The sequence below is a fragment of the Epinephelus moara genome, chromosome 20 (assembly GCF_006386435.1).
Source record: "Epinephelus moara isolate mb chromosome 20, YSFRI_EMoa_1.0, whole genome shotgun sequence".
NCBI lineage: Eukaryota > Metazoa > Chordata > Actinopteri > Perciformes > Serranidae > Epinephelus > Epinephelus moara.
The window spans coordinates 8,114,041-8,135,723 of record NC_065525.1 but is presented as its reverse complement, the minus strand read 5'-3'; the positions used below and the strand labels follow the sequence as shown (position 1 = coordinate 8,135,723).

General features: G+C 38.9%; 4 protein-coding genes across 5 annotated transcripts; 3 read left to right on the top strand and 1 right to left on the bottom strand.

Moving 5' to 3' along the window:
* Positions 1-1,670: 1,670 nt before the first annotated feature.
* On the top strand, positions 1,671-3,094 carry anapc13 (anaphase promoting complex subunit 13). Its single transcript, XM_050073889.1, has 2 exons — positions 1,671-1,968; positions 2,738-3,094. The coding sequence occupies exons 1-2, from the start codon at positions 1,870-1,872 to the stop codon at positions 2,861-2,863; spliced, it is 225 nt and encodes a 74-aa protein (XP_049929846.1). The 5' UTR covers positions 1,671-1,869; the 3' UTR covers positions 2,864-3,094.
* A 784-nt stretch (positions 3,095-3,878) lies between these two features.
* Positions 3,879-8,160, bottom strand: LOC126408371 (lathosterol oxidase-like). Of its 2 annotated transcripts, XM_050073888.1 has the most exons (6): positions 7,948-8,160; positions 6,506-6,723; positions 6,240-6,372; positions 6,008-6,108; positions 4,630-4,758; positions 3,879-4,342 (listed from the first exon to the last, which is right to left on the bottom strand). In XM_050073888.1, exons 2-6 carry the CDS (start codon positions 6,713-6,715, stop codon positions 4,073-4,075), a joined length of 843 nt encoding a protein of 280 aa, XP_049929845.1. In that variant the 5' UTR covers positions 6,716-6,723; positions 7,948-8,160; the 3' UTR covers positions 3,879-4,072. The 2 variants fall into 2 exon arrangements, with proteins under 2 accessions (XP_049929845.1, XP_049929844.1); XM_050073887.1 differs by lacking the exon at positions 7,948-8,160 and having other exon boundaries at positions 6,506-7,774.
* A 4,885-nt stretch (positions 8,161-13,045) lies between these two features.
* On the top strand, positions 13,046-14,330 carry mt2 (metallothionein 2). The gene is made up of 3 exons (XM_050073327.1): positions 13,046-13,205; positions 13,333-13,398; positions 14,118-14,330. Exons 1-3 carry the CDS (start codon positions 13,181-13,183, stop codon positions 14,207-14,209), a joined length of 183 nt encoding a protein of 60 aa, XP_049929284.1. The 5' UTR covers positions 13,046-13,180; the 3' UTR covers positions 14,210-14,330.
* Positions 14,331-15,717: 1,387 nt separating this feature from the next.
* steep1 (STING1 ER exit protein 1) lies at positions 15,718-16,825 on the top strand. Its single transcript, XM_050073326.1, has one exon. The coding sequence runs from the start codon at positions 15,857-15,859 to the stop codon at positions 16,532-16,534; it is 678 nt and encodes a 225-aa protein (XP_049929283.1). The 5' UTR covers positions 15,718-15,856; the 3' UTR covers positions 16,535-16,825.
* The last annotated feature ends 4,858 nt before the right edge of the window (positions 16,826-21,683 follow it).

Genomic DNA, 21,683 nt, shown 5'->3' with positions numbered 1-21,683 from the left:
ATACTGACACCTACACCTACTAAATACCTATGTATTAAAAAGAGCAATGTCAGAGCGAGTGGGCTGCCCATGGACAGGTGCCCCGTGCAGTTGGGGGTTTGGTGCCTTGCTCAAGGGCACCTCAGCAGTGCCAAGGAGGCAAACTGGCACTTCTCCAGCCACCAGTCCACACCCTATATTTGGTCTGGATGGGGACTTTAACTGGTAACCCTCTGGTTCCCAAGCCAAGTCCCTATGACTGAGCTACTGCTACCCCAAACTGTTTGACCTATAATCAAAATATTTTCATAAAACACTTTTACTGGAAAATGGCTTTGAGTGGATACTCAATGCATTCAGGTAACATGGGAAAAAATATTATGCTAAACTCTGCCGTTTCGCTGAAGTGAAACCAGCATGTTTTTTAGCTATCAGGAGCCATAAAACTGTGACGTATACTACCCTGTCATATTACAGGCATTTCTAGTCATTTTGTCACTAAAAAAAATAATAAAGATGATGCAGTGAGTCCATATTGGGATTAATAAAGTATGTAAATATCAGCCACAATAGTCCAGAATTAACCCTACTTGACACACACTTGCATGTCCATTATAGACAATATGGTACGAAGGAAAGAGGCAGCAAAAGAACAGAGAAAGTATGGCAGAAAAGTTGAACTATCTTTTTTTAATGGATAACCACAGGTTACATTAACAGTTACAATGATAATATGACTGAACTGATAAATAGATTTAACCACTTAAAAACAAATAAACATGACTGTTTCATTGGAACTTACCAGCTGTCCCATTTTACCTGAACATGTCATCATAGTGAGGTAGAGGTCCTTGATGTGTAGCAGCAAATTTTGTAATACAGCCTTTCAGAGTACCATAACAAGTTGTAAAGTAACACTCGGGGTAGTCTTCGGAGTTTTAGGTGGTTTTCTTGATAATCTTCCATGAAGTGTATCAAATTGCCTGACTTCACCCTAGCTATATTAATGCACTCTTAAAGAAAACTTCGTCTCATCTAACGCTGCAGGGAGATTACTCTAACTTAGCTAAAATGACAAGTTCAGATGCTACAATAACGTTAGTTAACGGTTAATTCATAACACTTAGGCCTACATTAATATTTAGCCCATGGAAACGCTGCTGTTCACAGTTGTAACATAAATATAATACAGTTAACTTATAATATAATAATAATATAATATAGTTACCTTGAAATGCAGTAAAACAACAGAACAATTTGTGATGTGTTGAGTTAGCGGGAGCACAGCTCCAAGATGAGACGTCTGGTTACCATAGAAACTTCAAAACATTAAGTAGACCGGCACCGGAAATAGTCTGATTAAATGATCCTAACCAAAGCCCGTTTACTAGATGTACCCTGATCTTTTAACCACATAATCTGACTGTTATATAAAATACAGAATACATTAACTTCATGGTGCCTTTTGAACAGTGGTTAAAACCGGCATAAAACCGACGTTATTATTATTATCTCATATTCTTCTTCTTCTTCTTCTTCTTCTTCTTCTTATTCCGGTTGCTGTAAGTATTATTATTAATTTGGATTTGTAGCTAATAAAGTATTTTCCTCAGCACGGGAAGGCATCGTTTGTGACGTCATCACTGAGCGTCTAGAGGTTTACGTACAATTAGCGCATCTGCTTTGCTCAGACGTCTAAAAACCCCAAACTGAACACAGCCAAACTTCAGCCACGTTGTTCACCGACTTTGCTTAACTGTGTGTCACTGTTTGTATATTTTGGTAGGCTAACTGGCTTTTGACTGTTAGCTAAGTATTGCAGTTAGCTTCAGGCTAAACTCGGTGAGAGGAGAAGATCTGAGGTGTTAGATCTGGAGCCCTGCTCAGAGGATGGACAGTGAAATCCAAAGAGACGGGAGAGTCCTGGACCTCACCGATGACGCCTGGAGGGAAGACAGGCTGCCGTATGAAGATGTCACCATCCCTTTGGTAAATGTTAGCATTAGCAGCAGCCTTTAACACACTGTTTTCCATCCGGTGCAGAAGTTTGTCATCGTCATTTTGAACAAAGTTATGGTTTTTATGTAGGAGGATATTTTTTAACGTGACTGCTGTTAATTAATCCTATATAGAAGTTAATTAATGACAGTACTGTTTCATGAGCACAAAACAAACCTAACCTGTTATCTGTGTGTGAATAACAGATACAGAGACAATTGCTGTGCAACGGAGGCCATGAGAGGACACTATTTTTGGCCTTAAACAGGACACAGTCCAGAATGTTAGACAAATGACAAATCTGATGGAGCATGCTAGGAAGCAGCCTTGAGTTAATGTAGGTTCAAATTGAGTGACACTTCATCTCAGGTGAAATCCATTTCAATTTGATCTGCTCTCAGTTGGTATGGAAGGAACCCAAACTTCCAGAACTGACAGCAAGCAGCTTTGACGATGGTGAGAAAATGAAGATCGACATTCTTGCTCAAATCCAGTGACAGTAGTCCTCTAACAGGCTCAAAACATGTATGACATCTGTGATTCTGGCCTTACATTCTTAGTAGCTGTGTCAGTAGTGAACAACCATAAACTCCTGTCTAAACATCTGTCAGAAAAATATCCCTGTTTATTTTAGTTTAGGTTAATCTGTTGCCTCCCTCAGATACTCAGTTTTTATCCTGGCACCATCATGTTTTTGACATAAAGTAGAGTGAACTGCTCCACATATTCATGGCATCTTGTCTCCCCTCTTGTCTGTCAGAGTGAATTGCCTGAAGCTGAGCAGGACAACGGAGGCTCCACAGAGTCTGTGAAAGAACAAGAGATGAAGTGGACAGACCTTGCCCTGCAGAGCCTGCATGAAAACACACCGAGCACTGGAAGCTGAAAGGCTAATCTGGGATCAGACTGTAGGACAGAAACACACACATATGGACACTGGATTCAGACACATGCAATTCAACATCTTGTTGCATTTTGTTGTATTTAAGAAATTTCCAGCTAAGCAGACATAGTGCAAACATTTATTTTGCATTGGTATTGGGTTTATATTGTAGTCTTTGTAAACATTAATATAAAATAACAATTTTGTGATAACATAAATGAAAAAAGACTTGCATTCAGTTGTTCTGCCTCTTTTGCATGTAATGCTTTGTTTTTTTTCAAATTTGTGTCAAATCCAGAGAGTGAGGACAGTGAACACTCACACAGATATGGTGTGTGCTCTTTGTAAAGTAGTCTTTGCTTAGTAAAAAATGTGTCTGTCAATGCTCCATCACTCTTACCAAAATGCATAGAAACACTGGCCTCATATTATGAAGTTGTCATCATGTTGGCAGTTCGATGAATACAGTCTTGGATGACAAACATCATCAGACCAAAGTCCTTAAAAGTTCAACTATTTTCTCACAGTTATCTCAGACCCACAAAGTGTTCTATAATCTTGATCAGTTACTTATAACAGCTCATTTGAGCTCAAATATCAAAGGAATAGCACCTAATATGTAAAATCTGCTCCCTGTCATTTTTATACAAGGTCTTGCAGAAGACTCTAACATATGCAGTGTGAATTATTTTTGATCAAAGGGATGGTCAAAGCTAATGACATACTGGAAAAACAACCCTGCCATAAAAACAACTTTCATGAAGGTTAAACTGTTATATTGAGGTACTGATTCAACTTTATGGTCATTTTGGAGGGTTGTGGTGCTGTTGTATTGTACAATATTGGGAGATGCTTTATATGGAAAACAATCCACGTCTCTGTTTTCTCATTCTTGCTCCTGATTGCTTGTTTTAAAGATATTTTTTTGGGGGGCATTTTTAAGCCTTTAATCGATTGGACAGATGAGCGTGAAAGGGGGAGAGGGAGAGGGAGTGACATGCAGCAAAAGGCCCCAGGCTGGAGTCAGCCCGGGCCGCTGCGGCAACAGCCTTGTACATGGGGTGCCTGCTCTACTACTAAGCCACCGACGCCCCCTGATTGTTTGTTTTGCATCTGATGCAGTTGTCTCTTGAGTCATGACCTAGGCTGAGCATTAGGAACCTCCCTGAGAGGTTTAAACCAGTGAAGAAAATCCTGACAGCAGCTCCATCATCACTGTGTGTGTGCACCCTCTGCCATTAGCTTGCGAATGTGGTCATGTGGCCCCTTTCCCAGCAGGGCTGAGGGGTGTCTGTAGGAGCCCCCTAGTCGATCCCAGAGCGTGAAGTATTGTCCGTAGTTGTAGTTGAAGAAGAGATGATGGTCTACATGGTGAGCAGCACCATTGATCAGAAATATCAGGGGGCCAGGGATGCGGTAGTCTCCATCGTGTATGGATATGGTCCAGATGTTGACAAATACAAAGAGTGAGAGGTAGACCACCTGTAATGAAAATATCCCAAATGTCATTTAAAAACATTTAACTAAGTAACAGAGTTAACATCATGCTGATAATGTACTTTTTGGAATTAACTGCTTTTTTTTTTTCTTTTACACTACTTCTCAAGCAAACACCATCAAAATTCGTCCACATGCAGCTGAATCTGAACTAATTAAATTTAAGTTTTGACAAAAATAGCATCATGAAATATGCAGTGAAGCTTGTGTATTTGTTACTCCTCAGACCTACGATCAGAATGTTTAGTAAAGAGAGACAAGTAGACTACCACCTTGTGAAGGGGGAAGATGAATGGGTAGACGTGATAGGGTAAGCTCTGCAGGAAGCCGTCAAGTGGGTGGAAGGCATGGCTGGCAAAAGGCGTAGGGATCTTGAATATATGGTGCTGCTTATGTAAGTGCTGAGGGGGAGAAACACACATGGTCTGAATATTAGGACTGTTGTAGTGAGAAATACACCAGGCAGACGAGGTACACAAAGCTCTGTTGTGCATTTCAGCCAGAATCAGGAAGCAAGACAAAAAACAAACAAACAAAAAAAAAAAATATCAGATGGAAAATATGTAGCCTGTTCTCTAACTTTTATAAATCCCAAACAAACTAAGGGACCAATCCAACATGATCAAAAAGTATAGTCACTGATTTCATATGTTGCAGCCCAGTTGCTAGAGGAAAATGTCGGCATCATGTGTTTCTTCAAACCATGGATATGTAACATTTGTACATTTCATATGCACCATATTAACATTTCTAAAGTGATGTAGTTCTGATTACATGTATATGAGCTGACTTTTCATTGGGAGGTGGAGGGGATAGTGGGTGGTGTGACACTTTGGTGAGACCACTGTTCAAGACCAACAAGAAACAGAAGTGGTGTTTTTTTAAGATTGTGCCACCAAAACTGGGTTAATCAGTGTAGAAACATAACATCTCAATGTATCTGCTGCTAAATACTGATATGTATCCGTGGTTTGCAGAAACGTACAATGCCAACATTTATTCTGGCAGTTGGATTGTATATCGAGTTCTAGATCAGCTGTTGAGCCCTGATTTGCTAAAAATAAACTATGACATATTTTCACATTCATCTCCAACACCAAGTAGGCCATATACAGCATTACTTTTCTTGACCTACCCAGTGAATGCTCATTTATTTTTTGGCCATGTGTGGGCAGTGCAACAAGCTGTTAACACTACATATTATCACTCTATTAAGTGTAACATGTTAGCAAACAGTGTTGTACTCAGTCATAGAGTCATATTTGTGTCATATTTTTGGTCTCCACCAACTACTGAACAAAATATCTGGCTCCTTAGCTGCTAAATGTTCCACGTTTTTGACCAGCTGCTTTGTCAGTTGTTTGCTTCTGAGCAAGTGATGTAAAGTGGGTTTATCAGAGTTTTTTTTGTTAGAAACAGCTGCCTGCTACTGAAAACAGGTTCATGACAGCGGTGAGACTCAAACAATGAGCTGAAAAACGCTAAAATGCTCTGCAGAGTTGAGGTGAACTGCAGATTTAGGTGATCATTCTCACTGGGTTCATAACTATGAGTGACCCCTCTCTTATTACACTGTCATTTGGTTCATTGTTTATAGAAAATCTTTGTGTAGAGCAGCTCCAAACTTGCCATAAACATGCTCCAGCTCACCTTGTAAATTCTTTTGTGGTGCAGGAAACGGTGTATCCAGTAGATACACATGTCAGTAAAGAACAAGAAACCAGCAATGCTCAGGAACATCCCCGGCCAGCCTGAAACAGAAACAAACCAGTAGGCTAATGGGTCTCATTTGGACTTATTATTGAAATCTTTGATTGGTGGCTATTATCAGCTAACATCTGCTCAGTAAATGAAATTATGTTTCAGGTAAGGGTTGTCTCACCTAGACAAGATTCACTGATGTTGTCATAAAGTTTGCTATATCCCCTGACCTCCCAGAAGAAAAGGGCCACTGTGGGGAAGCTCATCCAGAAGATGGAGGCTGTTGCTAGTTTAATCTCTTTTCTGACCTGGTCCTGTCAGTGGATCAAAGACACAAAGTTAGGTTTTGGGAGAAGTCTGCTTTGGAAAGTCAGATGTGACAGTGCCAGTCACAAATAGCTTACACCCCAGTCAATTATTTGGCATTGAACCCATTCAACAGCTTACCTTAAGAAAATGTGGATGTTTCATGAGCTTATGGTCAAAAACGTAATAGAAACTAAGAGCACCAAAGCCCAGATAAATGAGCACTGCTCCCAAGTTGGTCACTACCCACAGGCTGATTATCTGACGCAGAGCCCAGTCCTCGGGCCATGTGGCCGGGTAAACATACGGAGTGAAGATGTAATTGTCGGCAATGTTCAGCACATGATCCATGGCACAGTCTGTGAAGAGAGATAAATGTACACTATGATCAATCTTGTCCTTAACCACCATGACGCAGCCTCTTAAGATGAAAGACAACAAACCAACTGCACTCTGAGGTAAAAGAACTGGTTAAAATTCTGTAGAAAACATAATGCACAAGGTAGTTAGCATTGTGTGTTAGATTTGATCAGTCTAAATCTTTTTGAACACTCCAAACTGTATCCATGACCAACCTTTAAAAAAATCTCCTATTTGAACCTTTTTTTTTTTTTTTTTTAAAAACAAATGGTTAATGTGCCAATGCAAGCCACTATAAACACGCCATAATAGTTCACGATGCTCCAGTGTCCCCTTCTCTGACACCTCTTGTCAATACAACTGTACTTGTTAGAGTGAAGATTTGTTTACTGGACTGGTGTTGCGAATGACACCAGCACCCCTTCACCCTGGCTGCTGATGATTAGACCAAAGTCCTGAGCTTGTTCCTATGGTGATCAAAAGCTCCGTCTGATGTGCTCTGTGTTTAACATGATTGATGAATGCCTCTCAGACCCAGCTGACTCCTCATCAGTCATTCCTCTACACCTCTGTTTGGTGTTACCACATGGTGCTAATTAGTGTGTAAACAGCTAAGCCTAAAATAATAGAGTTAGTAGTTAAGCAGCCACATATGTGGAGTTCATGCAGTGAGTGAACAGAGGGATCTGCTCGCAAAAAACAATTCTGTCCCAAATTGCCATTAAAGAGTCCCATGCCGGATATGTCTTCTCTCTCAGCAGGTCGCCCAAGTGATTTAGTTCTAGAAATGTTTCAGCTTGACCTTTTTATATTCTTTATAATAGTTTAAATCCCATTTTATTAACTGTGTTTGCCAGGCTCTTCACCTCAACATGTATGCTTCAGTTACAGGATAACTTAATTTTGTTTAACCCAGATGTATGAGCCCAGAATACTCCGCAGCATGCACTGTTTTACAAAGCCTATATGTAACTGGTATAAATTGGAAACAGTAGAGGCAGCATAACAATGATTATGCAGGACAGTAACCTTCACTCAAAATAAAATCTATTACACCCCCTAAAAGAATTATCATCTTCTTGTCGAATTTGTTAAACAGAAAGTATTTCAGTGTTAGTCTCTGTTGTCAAATTCCAAAAAGCTGTTTAATGCTTTTCAAGGATTATTTTGTCAGGATTTTCAAAAGAGCCTGCTTCTCACTTGGTCATTGCAGCTGAACTTACCTGCTAGTGTGTGAATCTAAGTATTGAGTGCACGAGTCCTCCCTCCTCCCCACACAGCATATCCACCAGTATATGATTTGTAAAAGAAATCATGTGACTTAATGCAGCAAGTAGTTTAGTGGAGCATGAACCGCACGCTGCTGAGATGAGTTTGCCATGCATTCCAGGGAGAACTATTTTTCCTAGAAGCTGGTCAAGATTCAGAGGGACACTCCTCTTGGCTTCTTCTTCTACTTTTTTTTTTTTTTTGAGGCAGTAGGTATCAGGGTGTAGGGGTGAGGGGTCCAGGAAAAACACAGACGTATCCGTCCTGGTGGAATAAGATCCCAGCACGCTCAGCAAATAACGAGCAGCTCAGTGACAGCAAGACTTGATCTTCTAGTCAGATCTGCGCTTTTATGAGTTTGAGTGACTTAATCTTTCTAAACTCGCTAAAGATTTTAAATATTAACTAATTATTAATAGTTTCTGTGATTCCAAGCAGTGGAATGTGCGTCATCATAATGTGACATACATATTAGATTAGATATATGAAGCATGTAAAACCATCTGATGTCTTTATTCTTATTATGCATTTATATTCACATTCTTAAGTAATCAGAAATGACACCACGGCAATCAAACCTTGCATTACCTACAACATAAAATCATTTGAGAGGGCAAGCATGTCATCTTTTTTGCAGTGCATGTGCCCTGTCTCATGCTGGGCTTTAGGATCAAATTCCCCTCTGAACTGTGCCCTTTACACACACACAGCACACAAACACCACACACACACCAGTGCTGGAGGAAGTATTCACATCCTTTATTTAAGTAATATTATTGACACTGCACCAAAAATATACTCTGTCACAAGTAGAAGTCCTGCACTGAAAAATGTGTCTATGTGTAAAAGTATATTTGATAAGAAAATCTACTCAAAGTACTAAAAGTAAAAGTATTTAATGCAGAGAAATGTCCCCTGGCTGTTGTACTATTATATCATTAGCTTATTATTACTCATGCATTAATGTAAAAGCAGGATATTAGCCTACTGTTGCTGGTTGAAGTGAAGCTATTTTTTAAACTGTTTTATATGGGACTGCAACTAATGTTTATTTCTATTATGGATTAATCTGCTCATTATTTTCTCCATTAATCGACTGATTGTTTGGTCTATAAACATTTTTGAAAATAGTAAGAAATGCCGTCTTGATTACCCAGAGCCCAAAATGACACCTTCACAAAGTTTGTTTTGGCCAACCAGCAGTCCAAATCTCAACATTATTAAAAATAAATTGAAATAAGTTAAAGGAAAATACACGAACATGTATACTGTCACATGTGTGATCCAGAGGCCTGCACAGAGAATCTGAACAAGATGGTGATTGTTTTATTGCAGAGCTCCTCTTCCAATTTATTTTTTCTGTAGCTGTTATTATTTTACTCCATTATCACTTTAATCAACACAAGTATCTCTAATGTACTGTATTGTTTTCTTAATTGTTAACAGGTGAGGATATAGCCTACTGTAATAATGTTTTGGTTATGTTTTGTTAGGTTTTGTACTACATGTCTTGCTTGTACATAAGTGGTTGCTATCCATTACTTTTCCATTCAAATATTACAGTAAGATAGAAGGTTAACTCATGTGTACACACTGATTGCTTCCACTCATAGCTTAGCTGTTTCATAGGTAAAATGGCTGGGGGCTCTGTTGCAGATGTTGGAAAACAAATTAAAATGTAGATCACTTTTTTTTTAAAATATGCACTTGTAAGACAAATGGCTCAAATACCTGATGAGGAAATTTTATTGGGTGCCCACAAGGAAAGCGCTCCCTCATTATATATAAATGTGTGGATGTCTCCCTCTAGAGCTGTCTGACACAAACAGCACCTCTCCATGCCCTGTGCAGTGCCCTCCTGTATTATCAACCACTGACATGGGATTCATAAACAAAGGATGAAAAACAAATGAATACTTTTGTGTTACTAAGCCAGAATCCAAATTGAGTCTGACCAGATAAAATAAGGAATCGGGGCTCATTAATGCTCTTAAGTGTTTTTAAAGGCCTACTTACAACACTTCACCTGTACTCTCCAACATCCTGTTTAAATAATTCTCCACAGATAAGTATCTGTGAACAATCACACATCTGTGATCATGTCATTTCTGATTGTGATCAGACATACCTGAACCTGAGTTAGGGCTACACACAGGGAAATCAAGGCTATTATAAATAATAATTGTAAGCTACTTGTTGTTCCTAACACTGTTTACATGTCATGGGTGCTCTTTTTTGTCGTTGTTTTCCCCCTTTATCATCCTGAAAGCTAGATACATCACAGCATCACATGTTCTTTATTTTCATTGAAGGTTTCTGAACTTAAATTGAGTGAAATATTAAGGGTACAGCTTTAATGGCTGTACTATAGAGTGAACAAAAAATTATATGTGTGTCATTTAAACACTTTTGTGTGTGATAAAATAATTTAGAATAAAGCTCTAGGGGTTTAAACACCCTCTTTTACACAACAAAAATGGCACAGGTCTGATCAAGGCTTATTGTGGTTATGACCCACTCAGTGGTGTAGTGGTAATTGATGAGGTGGGTGTACTACTAGGTGGATAGGTTATTGAGGAGGAAGCGAGTATACTCTCTCATATACTCCACTGGATTGTTGGCTGATAGGTGGGTATACTGTAAATGGACAGAAAAAGTGGTGGGTAGTCTATAACCTGTATACCTGTGTATACCCTCCATTACACTACTGGACTCACTCAACAAGACATTAACATTGACAATACACAATGCAATAAAAAAAGCCCATATGAGGCCTATATTTCCCCTGGGAACTCATGTGGGCTGTGATCTGATTATTTTCTAGTTGTTTCTAAAAAGTTGCACTCAGCTCTAAACCTTATCCCGTAATGACTCATTACGCATGGACATGTAATAACGGTCACTTCTGTGGAAAAACACTCAGAGCAGCCGGACAGTGCGCAAAAGGGACAATGCTGCCTTCATGTTCCCATCACAAGCTCCGACATCAGAATAGTTAACATAAATAGTCGCCACCTGTGGAAATGTGAGGTAGCTAAACGTAGCCTAACAAACAAATAAAAATACAGTCATCCTCATAAAATGACAGTGGTGTTCTTTACTGAAATGGGTGTGCTAATTATTTCTACAGGATTCAAAACAAAAGGGAGTACCCTGATTGTCTTCATCATCTCAACCTCCTGCTCAGTTTCATCATGAACCTGCGATTATGCTTATTGATAAAAACGTCACTGACGTTTTTGTGTGTCCTCTGGACCCGAGCAGCAAGTAAAAGAGTTGTCATGTGCACTTGACTTGTGAGTGAGGTCGTTCCTACAGCGCACGTTACATGAACGCAGCACACTACAATAGCCTATTTACTTTGGTTTGCTCACGAGCGCTGAGTAAAGCGGCCGGGTGCATAGCAGCGCGAGGTAGGGAGGGAAGCGGGGATTGCAGAAACCACAACAGACAGCAGTGTGTTTGTACCGTGTGCACAGACCTGAAAACACCGAGAACCAGCACAGGACACTACATGTGATGGGAAAATAAAACTGTCACTGAGCCAACAGGCTACTACACGACTGTCAATGTTTGAAAGTCACCATGACATTACAGTATTGAGCAAAATGACTAAACCTCAAAACTATGGTCTGCATGACAATAAAATTACGGATCACATGATTGATTTCATATTAGTAAATTGTAAGAGGACACGTACAGTACATTTTTTAATTTTGTATTTTGATGTAAGGTTTCCGGAAATACAACAGAAATTCAAAATAAAAGAAAACAGGTTAAACAAAGTAGGGTAATTATTGTAATTTAGTAGTAGTTATATTAAAACACTGACTAGACTGGTATTAGAAATTTGTAATGTTAAAATTACCTTGTATAATCTCGTTTAAAAATAAAAATAAACAACAGGTAACATGCAAACAGTGAGCCAGATAACCCCACAATCCCCTCTGATTAATTACACTTAAACAACTAGCCTACGACTTGTGTATCTTCTAGTTTAGACATGGCATTCAGAATCAGGATCAGAAATGCTTTATTGATTGTAGAAATATAGTATAAGTACGAAGTATGTAAAATTACAAAAATAAAATACATGCAATGTGCTACAGTGTTAACACTATAATGTAAAATATTTAAATAATATAAATTATGTATAATGTGCTAAGTATGTGAAGTGTGTAAAAATATAAAAAAAATATGTGCCTTATGCTATAACACAGTGTATAAACCTAGTATGTAAAGTTAGAAATATAAAATATTTGTATAATGCTACCGTGTACAACACAATATAAACACAAGTAGGAATAAGAATAAGATTGTCCACTTGTGGACAGCATACAGGCTGACTTTAATATTATTATAACCTATTTTTGATACCGATTATGGGCTTTATTTTCGTGAGTAAATACCTAATTACATTGGCCTAAAATATTTTGCCCACCACACCAAACCCCTTTTCTCGGGGGGGCTACGTCGGAAGTCTTTTTTGCACCCGTGAACGCATCTCAACTACACACTCCTACACATAAATTTGACATTTCATTCACTAGATCCGTGCGCAAACTGAGCACATGACTTAGTCTATTGATCTTCTAGTGTTTACATATTAAATAGGCGTTTTCCCTCAAATACCCCATATAACACCCCAGGGCTCCGTAATTTCACTACTGACCACACACACATGCAAAAAGGAAATTATAATATCCTAATGGAGACACAGGTATCGTTCAATGTCCCCACATACTACCTGGAAATTAAACAGTCTGTTGATGAACTGTAGTAACCTGTGTTCTAAATACTGTCGTGTATAATAGTGTTTTTCTCCGCGTAAACACGTAAATTATTCCGGGGTTTGGTGTCGCCAGAGGGGGAAAGGGGGTTCGGGGGGTCTTACATAACGTTCAGACAACACGCCAGTCAATTCGTCCTCGCCTGGGAATCTCTCAGCTCTTTGCTCTCGCTCCTGGGTGGTTGAGAAGTCGTGTGCACAAACCTCTTTGTAATCGTCTACTACGTGCCTGCGTGCAGCGTGACAGGCGCAGGTTTGCACCCGGTGCTGTTGTGTTCAGGACCCTATAAAAAGAGCCGCCCATTCTCTGGAAATCAAAACACTGACTCGGCTCAGACCAGAGACACAGCATCTTCACCCGAAGACAAGAAACAACAACAACAACAACAAGTGAGAAAATGGACCCTTGCGACTGCTCCAAGAGTAAGTTATTCGTTAACGTTTCTGTTTGGTGTAATTTCTCATGGTTATAGCCTAGTATTTGTAAGGCTATGTGTCGCTAGCAGTAGCGGACAAGGTTGAACTGATCTGGCTTGATTTTGTTGTCTAGGTGGAACCTGCACCTGCGGAGGATCCTGCACGTGCACTAACTGCTCCTGCACCACCTGCAAGAAGAGTAAGTCAAATGACATCCTTACATCTGTTTGACCTATAAGATGTTTCTCTGTTAACCATATTATTTTTTATAAAGCTCTCTATGATTTTGTTTTGAAGAGCACTATATATTGGCCTACATGAGGGATTTCGGGGTGCAGCATGTAATTCAGGAGAGAGATGGTTAATTGAATCTCACTCCAAGGTCGTTAAATATGACACTTTGTTTGGTGGTTCGGTCTAATCACCAAACCAAAGTCGTTGTCTTTGACGACCTGGGAATGAGACTAACAGTCTTTCTTCAGATGAATACTGAACCTCAGGAGATACTAATTCAGAGTGACCATTAAGATGCAATATGTCCTAAAAGCTTACAGCTTCTGCCCTTTCCTCTAAATGCACTGGGCCCATGAGTTAAAACTTTCTCTGCACTCTTAATCATATGTATAAAATGTTTAAATTGTCTCCCTGTGTTTCTTTTTCCTAGTGTGTATGTAAAATCTTCTCTTTTACATGAAATGTAGGCAACTGCACAGTTGGCTCTAATTAGCTTAATGAGCTGGGGCAGGTGGACATTCAAAGAGTCAGCATGTTTTACTAATTTTTGCCTAAAGTATGTTCTGACTTGCAGTCGATTATATAATGTCCTAGAATTTTTAAGGTGGCAGCTGTCATGGGTTTTCTCCTGCCAGACTAGATGACCTTACCACTGGTCTGTCACTAACTTGTTTGTTCTTGCAGGCTGCTGCCCATGCTGCCCATCTGGCTGCAGCAAATGTGCCTCTGGCTGCGTGTGCAAAGGGAAGACGTGTGACACCAGCTGCTGTCAGTGAGGCGCCTGTGACATTGGCCTCTTCAGCCCTTGTGATGGAGCCTGTGTATACTTTGACTAATGTCTTCAGTAAATGTATTTTGTACTTGTCTCCAGTGTTGAAATAAACTTGATTCCTTAAATGTGGATGTGCTGTCTTGGTTTAAAGTTGTTGGAACAGTGCAGGCTATAGGGTTTCAAGCCTCAGTATGAAACAAGCTGAGGTGGTGGTCAACTGTGTTGCTGCAGTGTAAAGTCATCTGTCCAAGGACACCCTTAAGGGAGGCAACATGCAAAGCTCAAGTTCTTTAAGGCTGCAGTGTTCTCTTTCACAATCAAATGAAATTGATTCTCAAGGTGAATTATAAGACTCGAGTGAACTATAGGAGCATGTTGCTGCTAACAAAGGGTTTTTTATTTATTTTTTAATATAAATTATTTTGGTTGAATGCACCAACCCAGATTTCAAAAAGCTAGTAGCATTGTTACAGCCAGTTTTGCTGGGACTTCAAAGGCATGTCCAGAAAGAATACATCAGACTTACATCTCAGACTTAATTTGTAAGCATTTTACAAAAGATTAAACAATTTTGGCCTTACTTTCAAATATCAAGACTGTAGCTATGGAGTGGGAGGACCAAATCCTCCAGTGTTGACAGTATACCAACAAATAGGTTATGCCATCAATGAAAGCTATTACTGTCTAAGTGACACACACAGTGCAACATAAATTGACAATCTAACCCTCGTGTCACATTCTAGTTCATTCTTTTTAAACACATTTGAAAGTAATGAGTACAGTATTTGACACTGATTGTACCTACATCAGTCAAAAGGCTTCTGCTGGAGTATAGCAACATCACTTGAACAAACCACATGCAGATCTGCAGCACACCATGCTACTAGAACCAATACGGTAATGACGATTTTATTTATGATTACATTTCTGTGATTATTTTGGGGTGGCAGTGCGTGGTTATCTGTCTTCGCAAAGCACTTTTTTAATTTAAATTTTGAGCATATCTTATGTAACAGAAAAATAGGGAGTGTTGCCCTCGGTTAAGACACTGTGTAGTTAATTGCAAAACAAACAAAAATACCCCCAAACAAACAGATGCACTTCATGGATAAGGCAATTTGAAAAAGATAAAGATAAGATACGATTGGAAAAAAAGGCAAGAGGCACTCTGATTATGGTTAAAAATCCTTTTATTGGATCAACCAGAGTTGAAATGGATAAACCAACGTGTTTTGACTAGAGCCGAAACATGATGGTTTATCCATTAATCAGTAATGGGTTGCATTTTTGAACTGCCTGCTCATACTATAGGTAAGCTGGCCAGTCGTATTTTTTTTGCTTTATTTTTTTGTCTTGGCCTATAATTTCTTTCTTATCTTTTCAGTCATTTTGTGACCCGTGATATTTATTTTTGACCATCAAACAATTTCCACGCAAACTGATGTGTTCATTTTGGCCTGTTATCACGCGGCGGAACTAAAGAGAGAAACTGTGGTTTCCGGTAGGAACAGTAACAGTGACGCACACAGGAAGTGTGGCGTTGTTTTTGTGTTCCGGACAAACGTTTAACAGGAGTTTCCGTCGTTATGGCGTCTCAACAATAGCGTTTAAATAGACTTGACTGGTAATAAAATACATTTCGGGGCCAAACATGCCGAAGGTGGTGTCTAGAAGTGTCGTGTGCTCGGACACCAGGGACAGAGAGGAGTACGACGACGGAGAAAAGCCTCTCCATGTGTACTACTGCCTGTGCGGTCAGATGGTTTTGGTATTGGACTGCCAGCTGGAGAAGCTTCCCATGAGGCCCCGGGACCGAGCCAGGGTGATCGATGCGGCCAAACATGCCCACAAGTTCTGTAACGTGGAGCAGGACGAAAACGCGTACATCAAAAGGGCCGAGGGCATCGAAAGGCAGTACCGGAAAAAGTGCGGCAAGTGCGGCCTGCTGCTCTTCTACCAGCACCAGGCGAAGAACAACCCGGCCACCTTCATCGTGGACGGAGCTGTGGTCAAGTTCGGGCAGGGCTTCGGCAACACCAGCGTGTACAGCCAGAAGCAGCCAGAGGCTCCCAAGAAAGTCCGCGTGATGATGACCAAGCGGACCAAAGACATGGGCAAGTTCAGCTCTGTCACAGTGTCCACCATCGACGAGGAGGAGGAGGAGATCGAGGCCAGGGAGGTGGCGGACTCGTACGCCCAAAACGCCAAAGTGATTGAGAAGCAGCTGGAGAGGAAGGGCATGAGCAAGAGGAGGCTGCAGGAGCTGGCAGAGCTGGAGGCCAAGAAGGCGAAGATGAAGGGCACCCTCATTGATAATCAGTTCAAGTAGAGGAGACTCAGAGGGGCGACACTGGGATATCCACTGGAGATCTTCCTCCACAGTGGAACCATGTGTTATCTGTCCAGCACTGTAGTAGAGGAGTTTGTCAGCCAGTACTGGACAGCACTATAGAACAAAGAGTGGACAATATTTGGACATATCAGTACAAGACTGATGACACACAATGATTTGTGCAGATATTTCATAATAAGGTGTTATGGTTGTGTACCTTTAACTTTGTTAAAACTTTTTTGTATATACATTTAAAGACAAAATAAACCTGTTTGATATTTTTTAAAAGTTTCTGTTCTGTGTGTGATATTAACCGTGGTGTCTGTGAGTCCTGCCATAATCTTAAGGTGTGCAAAATCATGAGTTCAAGGTTGCTGATCTTAAATACTGTGAAATAGTGTGAAGAGGTCATGAAAATGTGTTTAGGTGCACACTTCTGAAAATGTCTTAAATATGAATCTTTGAATGATAGAATAATCAATGAGACACTGTACTGCAGATAATTTGTATATTCTGAAGTTGTCATTTATCAAGAAATATCTTTAGGTGTTACATCATTGATGGGACAAACCAGGTATCAGTTTAGGCTGATGTGATGAACATTTTCCAGTTTTTTTATGACAGGTTATATACTAAATCAATTGGTTAATAGAAAAATTCTCTAGAACTAATCAATATTGAAAATAATATGCTGCAGCCTTTTATAAACAGGATTAAAACCTGCTGTCACCAGGCCTTTGCTCACAGAAGACATTTTGACATTTCACAGTAGAACAATCACAGGTGTAAATAATGGAATTATTGATGGCTGAATTTCATTTCACTGCCTCAGGGTGCTGGTATTGTGCATGCTCTGTCATACTGTCATGGCCTAAAGGGGAACACCTGAATAGTGTAGAGCCATGTTAACATTATTACCCAGACAGTAGACAGCAGCAGCTACATATGTGGTTTTTATATTCTGATGCCCCTAAATGTTAACATCAGTTATTTTGTAAAGAGATCTGTATGTTCAGATGTGAAACCACAACTTCAGATTTTTCAACCATAAATCAAACTCTATAAAATTATATGTGAATATACATCGAATTTGCAGTAATTAACACCACTAGCAGGATTAAAAAAAAATTGTCTTTTTAAAAAATAATTTGATGTTAACATATTAGTACAGTATTTATGATGTTTATAATGATGTACACAGTGGAGACAGACGTTTGAGGTTTTCTGTGTCAGACAGTGATCGAGGAGACTGAGGAATTTAGGCCAGTGTTTAACTGGCAGGTCATTCCTGTAATGTGGGTCAAAACAGAGCAGAACAAATCAGGACAATGTGTTTTATAGACTGGATCACAACTTGGCCTCAGCTGATATAAAAGTATTTAAAAGTGCAGATGTAGGCTTTTCTGTCTCTCTTTAAAGAAAAAAAAAAAGTTTAAAAATGTCTAACAGTTATTCTCAAATACAAATACAAAATGTAATGTTTACGGTCATTTCACTGTACATTGCAGGCAAACCCTGATATGAGAAGGTGATGGTCAGAGAAAAACCTAACATTTAAATTGATGTCGCAAAAGTGTTCATTTAATTATTTGTTAAATGTTCAAATCAGATAAACAGTGTTTTTGAGGCCAAAGTGTCCTGAGAGTACAAACTTTTGAGATTAAGATTGTCAAGACAGGAAAGGCCCAGGTGAAACTAAAAACCGAATGACGCACACCTGTGCTTTTCCTCCTGAGTCTTGATAAAATGTGAAATCACTGATCATTTTTATTTTATTTTGACACGTTTTATCCATCCATTTTCTAACCGCTTATCCTCTTGAGGGTTGCTGGGGGGGCTGGAGCCTATCCCAGCTGACATTGGGTGAGAGGCAGGGTACACCCTGGACAGGTCACCAAACTATTGCAGGGCTGACACCTTTTAATAAATCATCTGTAAAGGTTTTTGTGTTATTTTAAGCTGTCAGGTAGATCAACACGTTTTGTTCTTTTGGACCAAATACATAGATCTGCTGATTCTATTTAATTTACAGAAATACTGAATTTGACATGTATAATTATTTGAATATCCTGATGATGTGGGGCGATCTAAAGGCACAAAGCTGATTGATGGACCCAGTAGTCATGGAAACAGATCCAGCTGATACAGATTAAAGCTTTCTGTTTTGTGGTCAAACATTGTACAATACAAGCAGGGCTGTGATACTCTATCTGTTGCATAACAGAGGGAACAATTGTACATACTGTATTATATAATGAAGTAGCTCTGAGGCTTTGTTCCCTGATGATTTTTCCTAACTGAGCAACAGACTGTAGCCTGGAAGCAGACATCCATCGACCAGCTGGGCTTTGTGATTCAAGCGACAGCCACCGGTTTCCTCTCCTGAGGCAACAGTAACAATATAGAGTAATATAGAGACTCTTGTTTGTAGTGACTGGAAATCAAATTAATGTTGGAGCAGTGGAAAGCAGTGTGTTTGATAAAAAGCAGAACATCTTAGGATTTGTGCTGGATGGAAGAAATACTACTCTACATAGGCGTTTCTAGCCCATTTGGGGGGTGCTGAAGCACCTCTAAAATTTGAGATTTTTTTTTTTTTTTGTACTGCATGTCCTTTTTTTAACAAGCTAGAAAAGTGTCATAACCATACAGTACTTGGTTGAAACGTAATATTTTAACAACAAAAATACAGCAAAACAATCTAGTCACTCATCAAAGAAACCACCACACGAGAGTGCTGATGAGACATCCAGAAATATAACTTATGACTTCAAGCAACATGTCTATCAAGTTCACTTAATATTACAGTTATGCCTTTTCTTTATTATTATTATGTTTATGTATTTGTATAGCCATTTACTTATTTACTTACTGTGTGAATGTTTCTTTATGCTGTTTGTCTGTTGTAGACAAATGAAATTAGAATACTTGTAGGATCCATATAAAGCACAGCCCACATAAAGACAGGTATGTACAGTACTCTCATCTCTTTCTTTTGTGTATGCTGGGTTTATTCATGCTCCTTACAGGAATAGGAAAAAAAAGAAATAAAAGAGAAACATCGATAATCAAACAGGACATAAATAAATTGATAAACTGAGAGGGATTAAAAAGAGGACAAGAGGCTCACTGGTCTGCTCTACTTGGGGAGATTGTTCTGGATCTTAGAGGCTCCTGACACAAAAGGCACAGCCCCCTCGGACCTGCAGCCTACATCATGGAATACCTCGCAGAGCCTCGGTTGAAGACCTCAGATTATGACCGGGCATGTAGGGTGTCAGAGGATCTCAGATGTGCTCATATGCCAGTCCAAAGTGGGCCTCAATAGTTATCAATAATATCTTAACATCGATTCTGAAATTTATTGGGAGCCAGTGACGAGAAACTGTGCTCTCTTTTGTTGGTTTTGGTGAGGATTTGATGAGTAATTTGTGTGAACTCTTTTGACTCAGACATAATAATGATGTGTTAAAAAGAGAATAAAAGAGAGAGAGAAGAGACAATAGTCCAGACAAAATTAAATAGTTAACCGATATCGTCTCCTGAGCTGAAGAAAACAAGACAACTCTGTTGACATGCTTGATCAAGCTGAGTTAATTATCAAGGATGTTAAGGATGCAGTTGTTGAGTGTAATAATGTGATAAACATTGTTGTGGTTTAAAGAGAGAAATGACAGAGTGCTGCAGTGATGACATTTTCTGAAGGCAACCAGGAAGTTAACACTGTCCTGGTTCACTCGTCAAGAATCCAGTGGGATTTAATGGATTTGTTGATGCAACTGCCAGAAGCAAAAAGCCAACATTAGGCAAGACATGAGCGACACTGCAGTCGCATGACTTTATCACCAAAACACCGAGGCAAGATGTGTTCAGAGTAATGGCACTGTAGTTTCATTTAGCCACTTGTTAGCAACCTCCTTTTTTAGGATATGTAAAAGCTTCAAAATTCACAAGTGGGGTAGGCCATATGGACGAACATATTTTAAGCCAAGTGAAAATCTCTTAAGATTACATTAGCACAGACCTCACTTCAGGCATCTAACCAAAAATCAATTCAAAAACCCCACTGACTTTGACTTTGGAACCAACTCTCGTTATGGCTGTGGATACATCTCCCAGGGTATGTGTCCAGTGATTTATTTATACATTATTTTATACATATTTATGTATGCCTTGCGTCATTTTTTTGTCCTCCATGATAATTACATTAATTAGTATATGCTTTAAGCTGTGGCTGACTGCTGGCTGTCAGTATGACTCATGTACTGAATGTTGCTACACATTTGTTAAAATTATGTATAATGTGAAGTAACTCTGTTCTTAAAGGCAATCATCCAAAAATCAAAATAAAATGAAATGTCTTGAGGAGAAAACTCGAAAGTTTGGAAAGGTAATAGCATCGTGCTATCTATTCTGAGTGAAACTTCTACTGCACTCTCAAAGCGCTTATTTCAATTTGCAAAATTATGCCAAATAATCACATGTTTTACTAATGACTCAGCATGAATTTTAATTAATATCAGACATGTAAAAAAATATTAGCCTGACCTGAATACCATGAATAAGTAAATTTATTAAATTCAAGGTTAAATGATAAAATGGGAAAATAAAATAAAATGACTGAAAAAATAATAAGTGATGTAACAATTTTAATTATTTGATCAAAGCAATGTAAGTTATTGCACTCCTTTCCTAACAAATGTTTTTAACTGGGTAATAAAGCTGAAAAATGTGTGAAAGTAGACTCTGCTGAAAGAAAACATTCAGCAAAAAGATGCAAAGCAACATAATTAATGTTTTATTCTACATAAAATGATTATATCTGAATGTAACCTCTTTAATCACCATCATTTTGATCGATAATTTACTGTAATTTAATTACATATTTTTTCCCCAGTAAGTGTAACTGATAATTACATTAATTTTCAAATTTAATGACATAAAACCAGTTACTCATAAACACTGAGCAGTGATGAGTTATTAAATTATACAATGGCAAATATCAAATATCATTTAAAAAAAGAAAAGATAAAGAAAGTTGCTTGTACAGTATAAGCATATAAAAATACAGATTAGTTGTAAAGTTACATCCCACCATAAGTCTGATGGAAATATAAGACAAAACAAAAAAGCCAGTTCAGTTTTT

Excerpts from the sequence above, each read along its gene's own strand:
- LOC126408371 (XM_050073887.1), bottom strand. The coding sequence starts at position 6,775 with ATGGTGGTTAAGGACAAGATTGATCATAGTGTACATTTATCTCTCTTC. Across the intron at positions 6,109-6,239 it reads CATCAGTGAATCTTGTCTAG|GCTGGCCGGGGATGTTCCTG; the intron begins GTGAGACAACCC and ends TTTCTGTTTCAG. Across the intron at positions 4,343-4,629 it reads TCATCTTCCCCCTTCACAAG|GTGGTCTACCTCTCACTCTT; the intron begins GTGGTAGTCTAC and ends TTTTCATTACAG.
- anapc13 (XM_050073889.1), top strand. The coding sequence starts at position 1,870 with ATGGACAGTGAAATCCAAAGAGACGGGAGAGTCCTGGACCTCACCGAT. Across the intron at positions 1,969-2,737 it reads AAGATGTCACCATCCCTTTG|AGTGAATTGCCTGAAGCTGA; the intron begins GTAAATGTTAGC and ends CTTGTCTGTCAG.
- steep1 (XM_050073326.1), top strand. The coding sequence starts at position 15,857 with ATGCCGAAGGTGGTGTCTAGAAGTGTCGTGTGCTCGGACACCAGGGAC.
- mt2 (XM_050073327.1), top strand. The coding sequence starts at position 13,181 with ATGGACCCTTGCGACTGCTCCAAGA. Across the intron at positions 13,206-13,332 it reads CCCTTGCGACTGCTCCAAGA|GTGGAACCTGCACCTGCGGA; the intron begins GTAAGTTATTCG and ends TTTGTTGTCTAG. Across the intron at positions 13,399-14,117 it reads CTGCACCACCTGCAAGAAGA|GCTGCTGCCCATGCTGCCCA; the intron begins GTAAGTCAAATG and ends TTGTTCTTGCAG.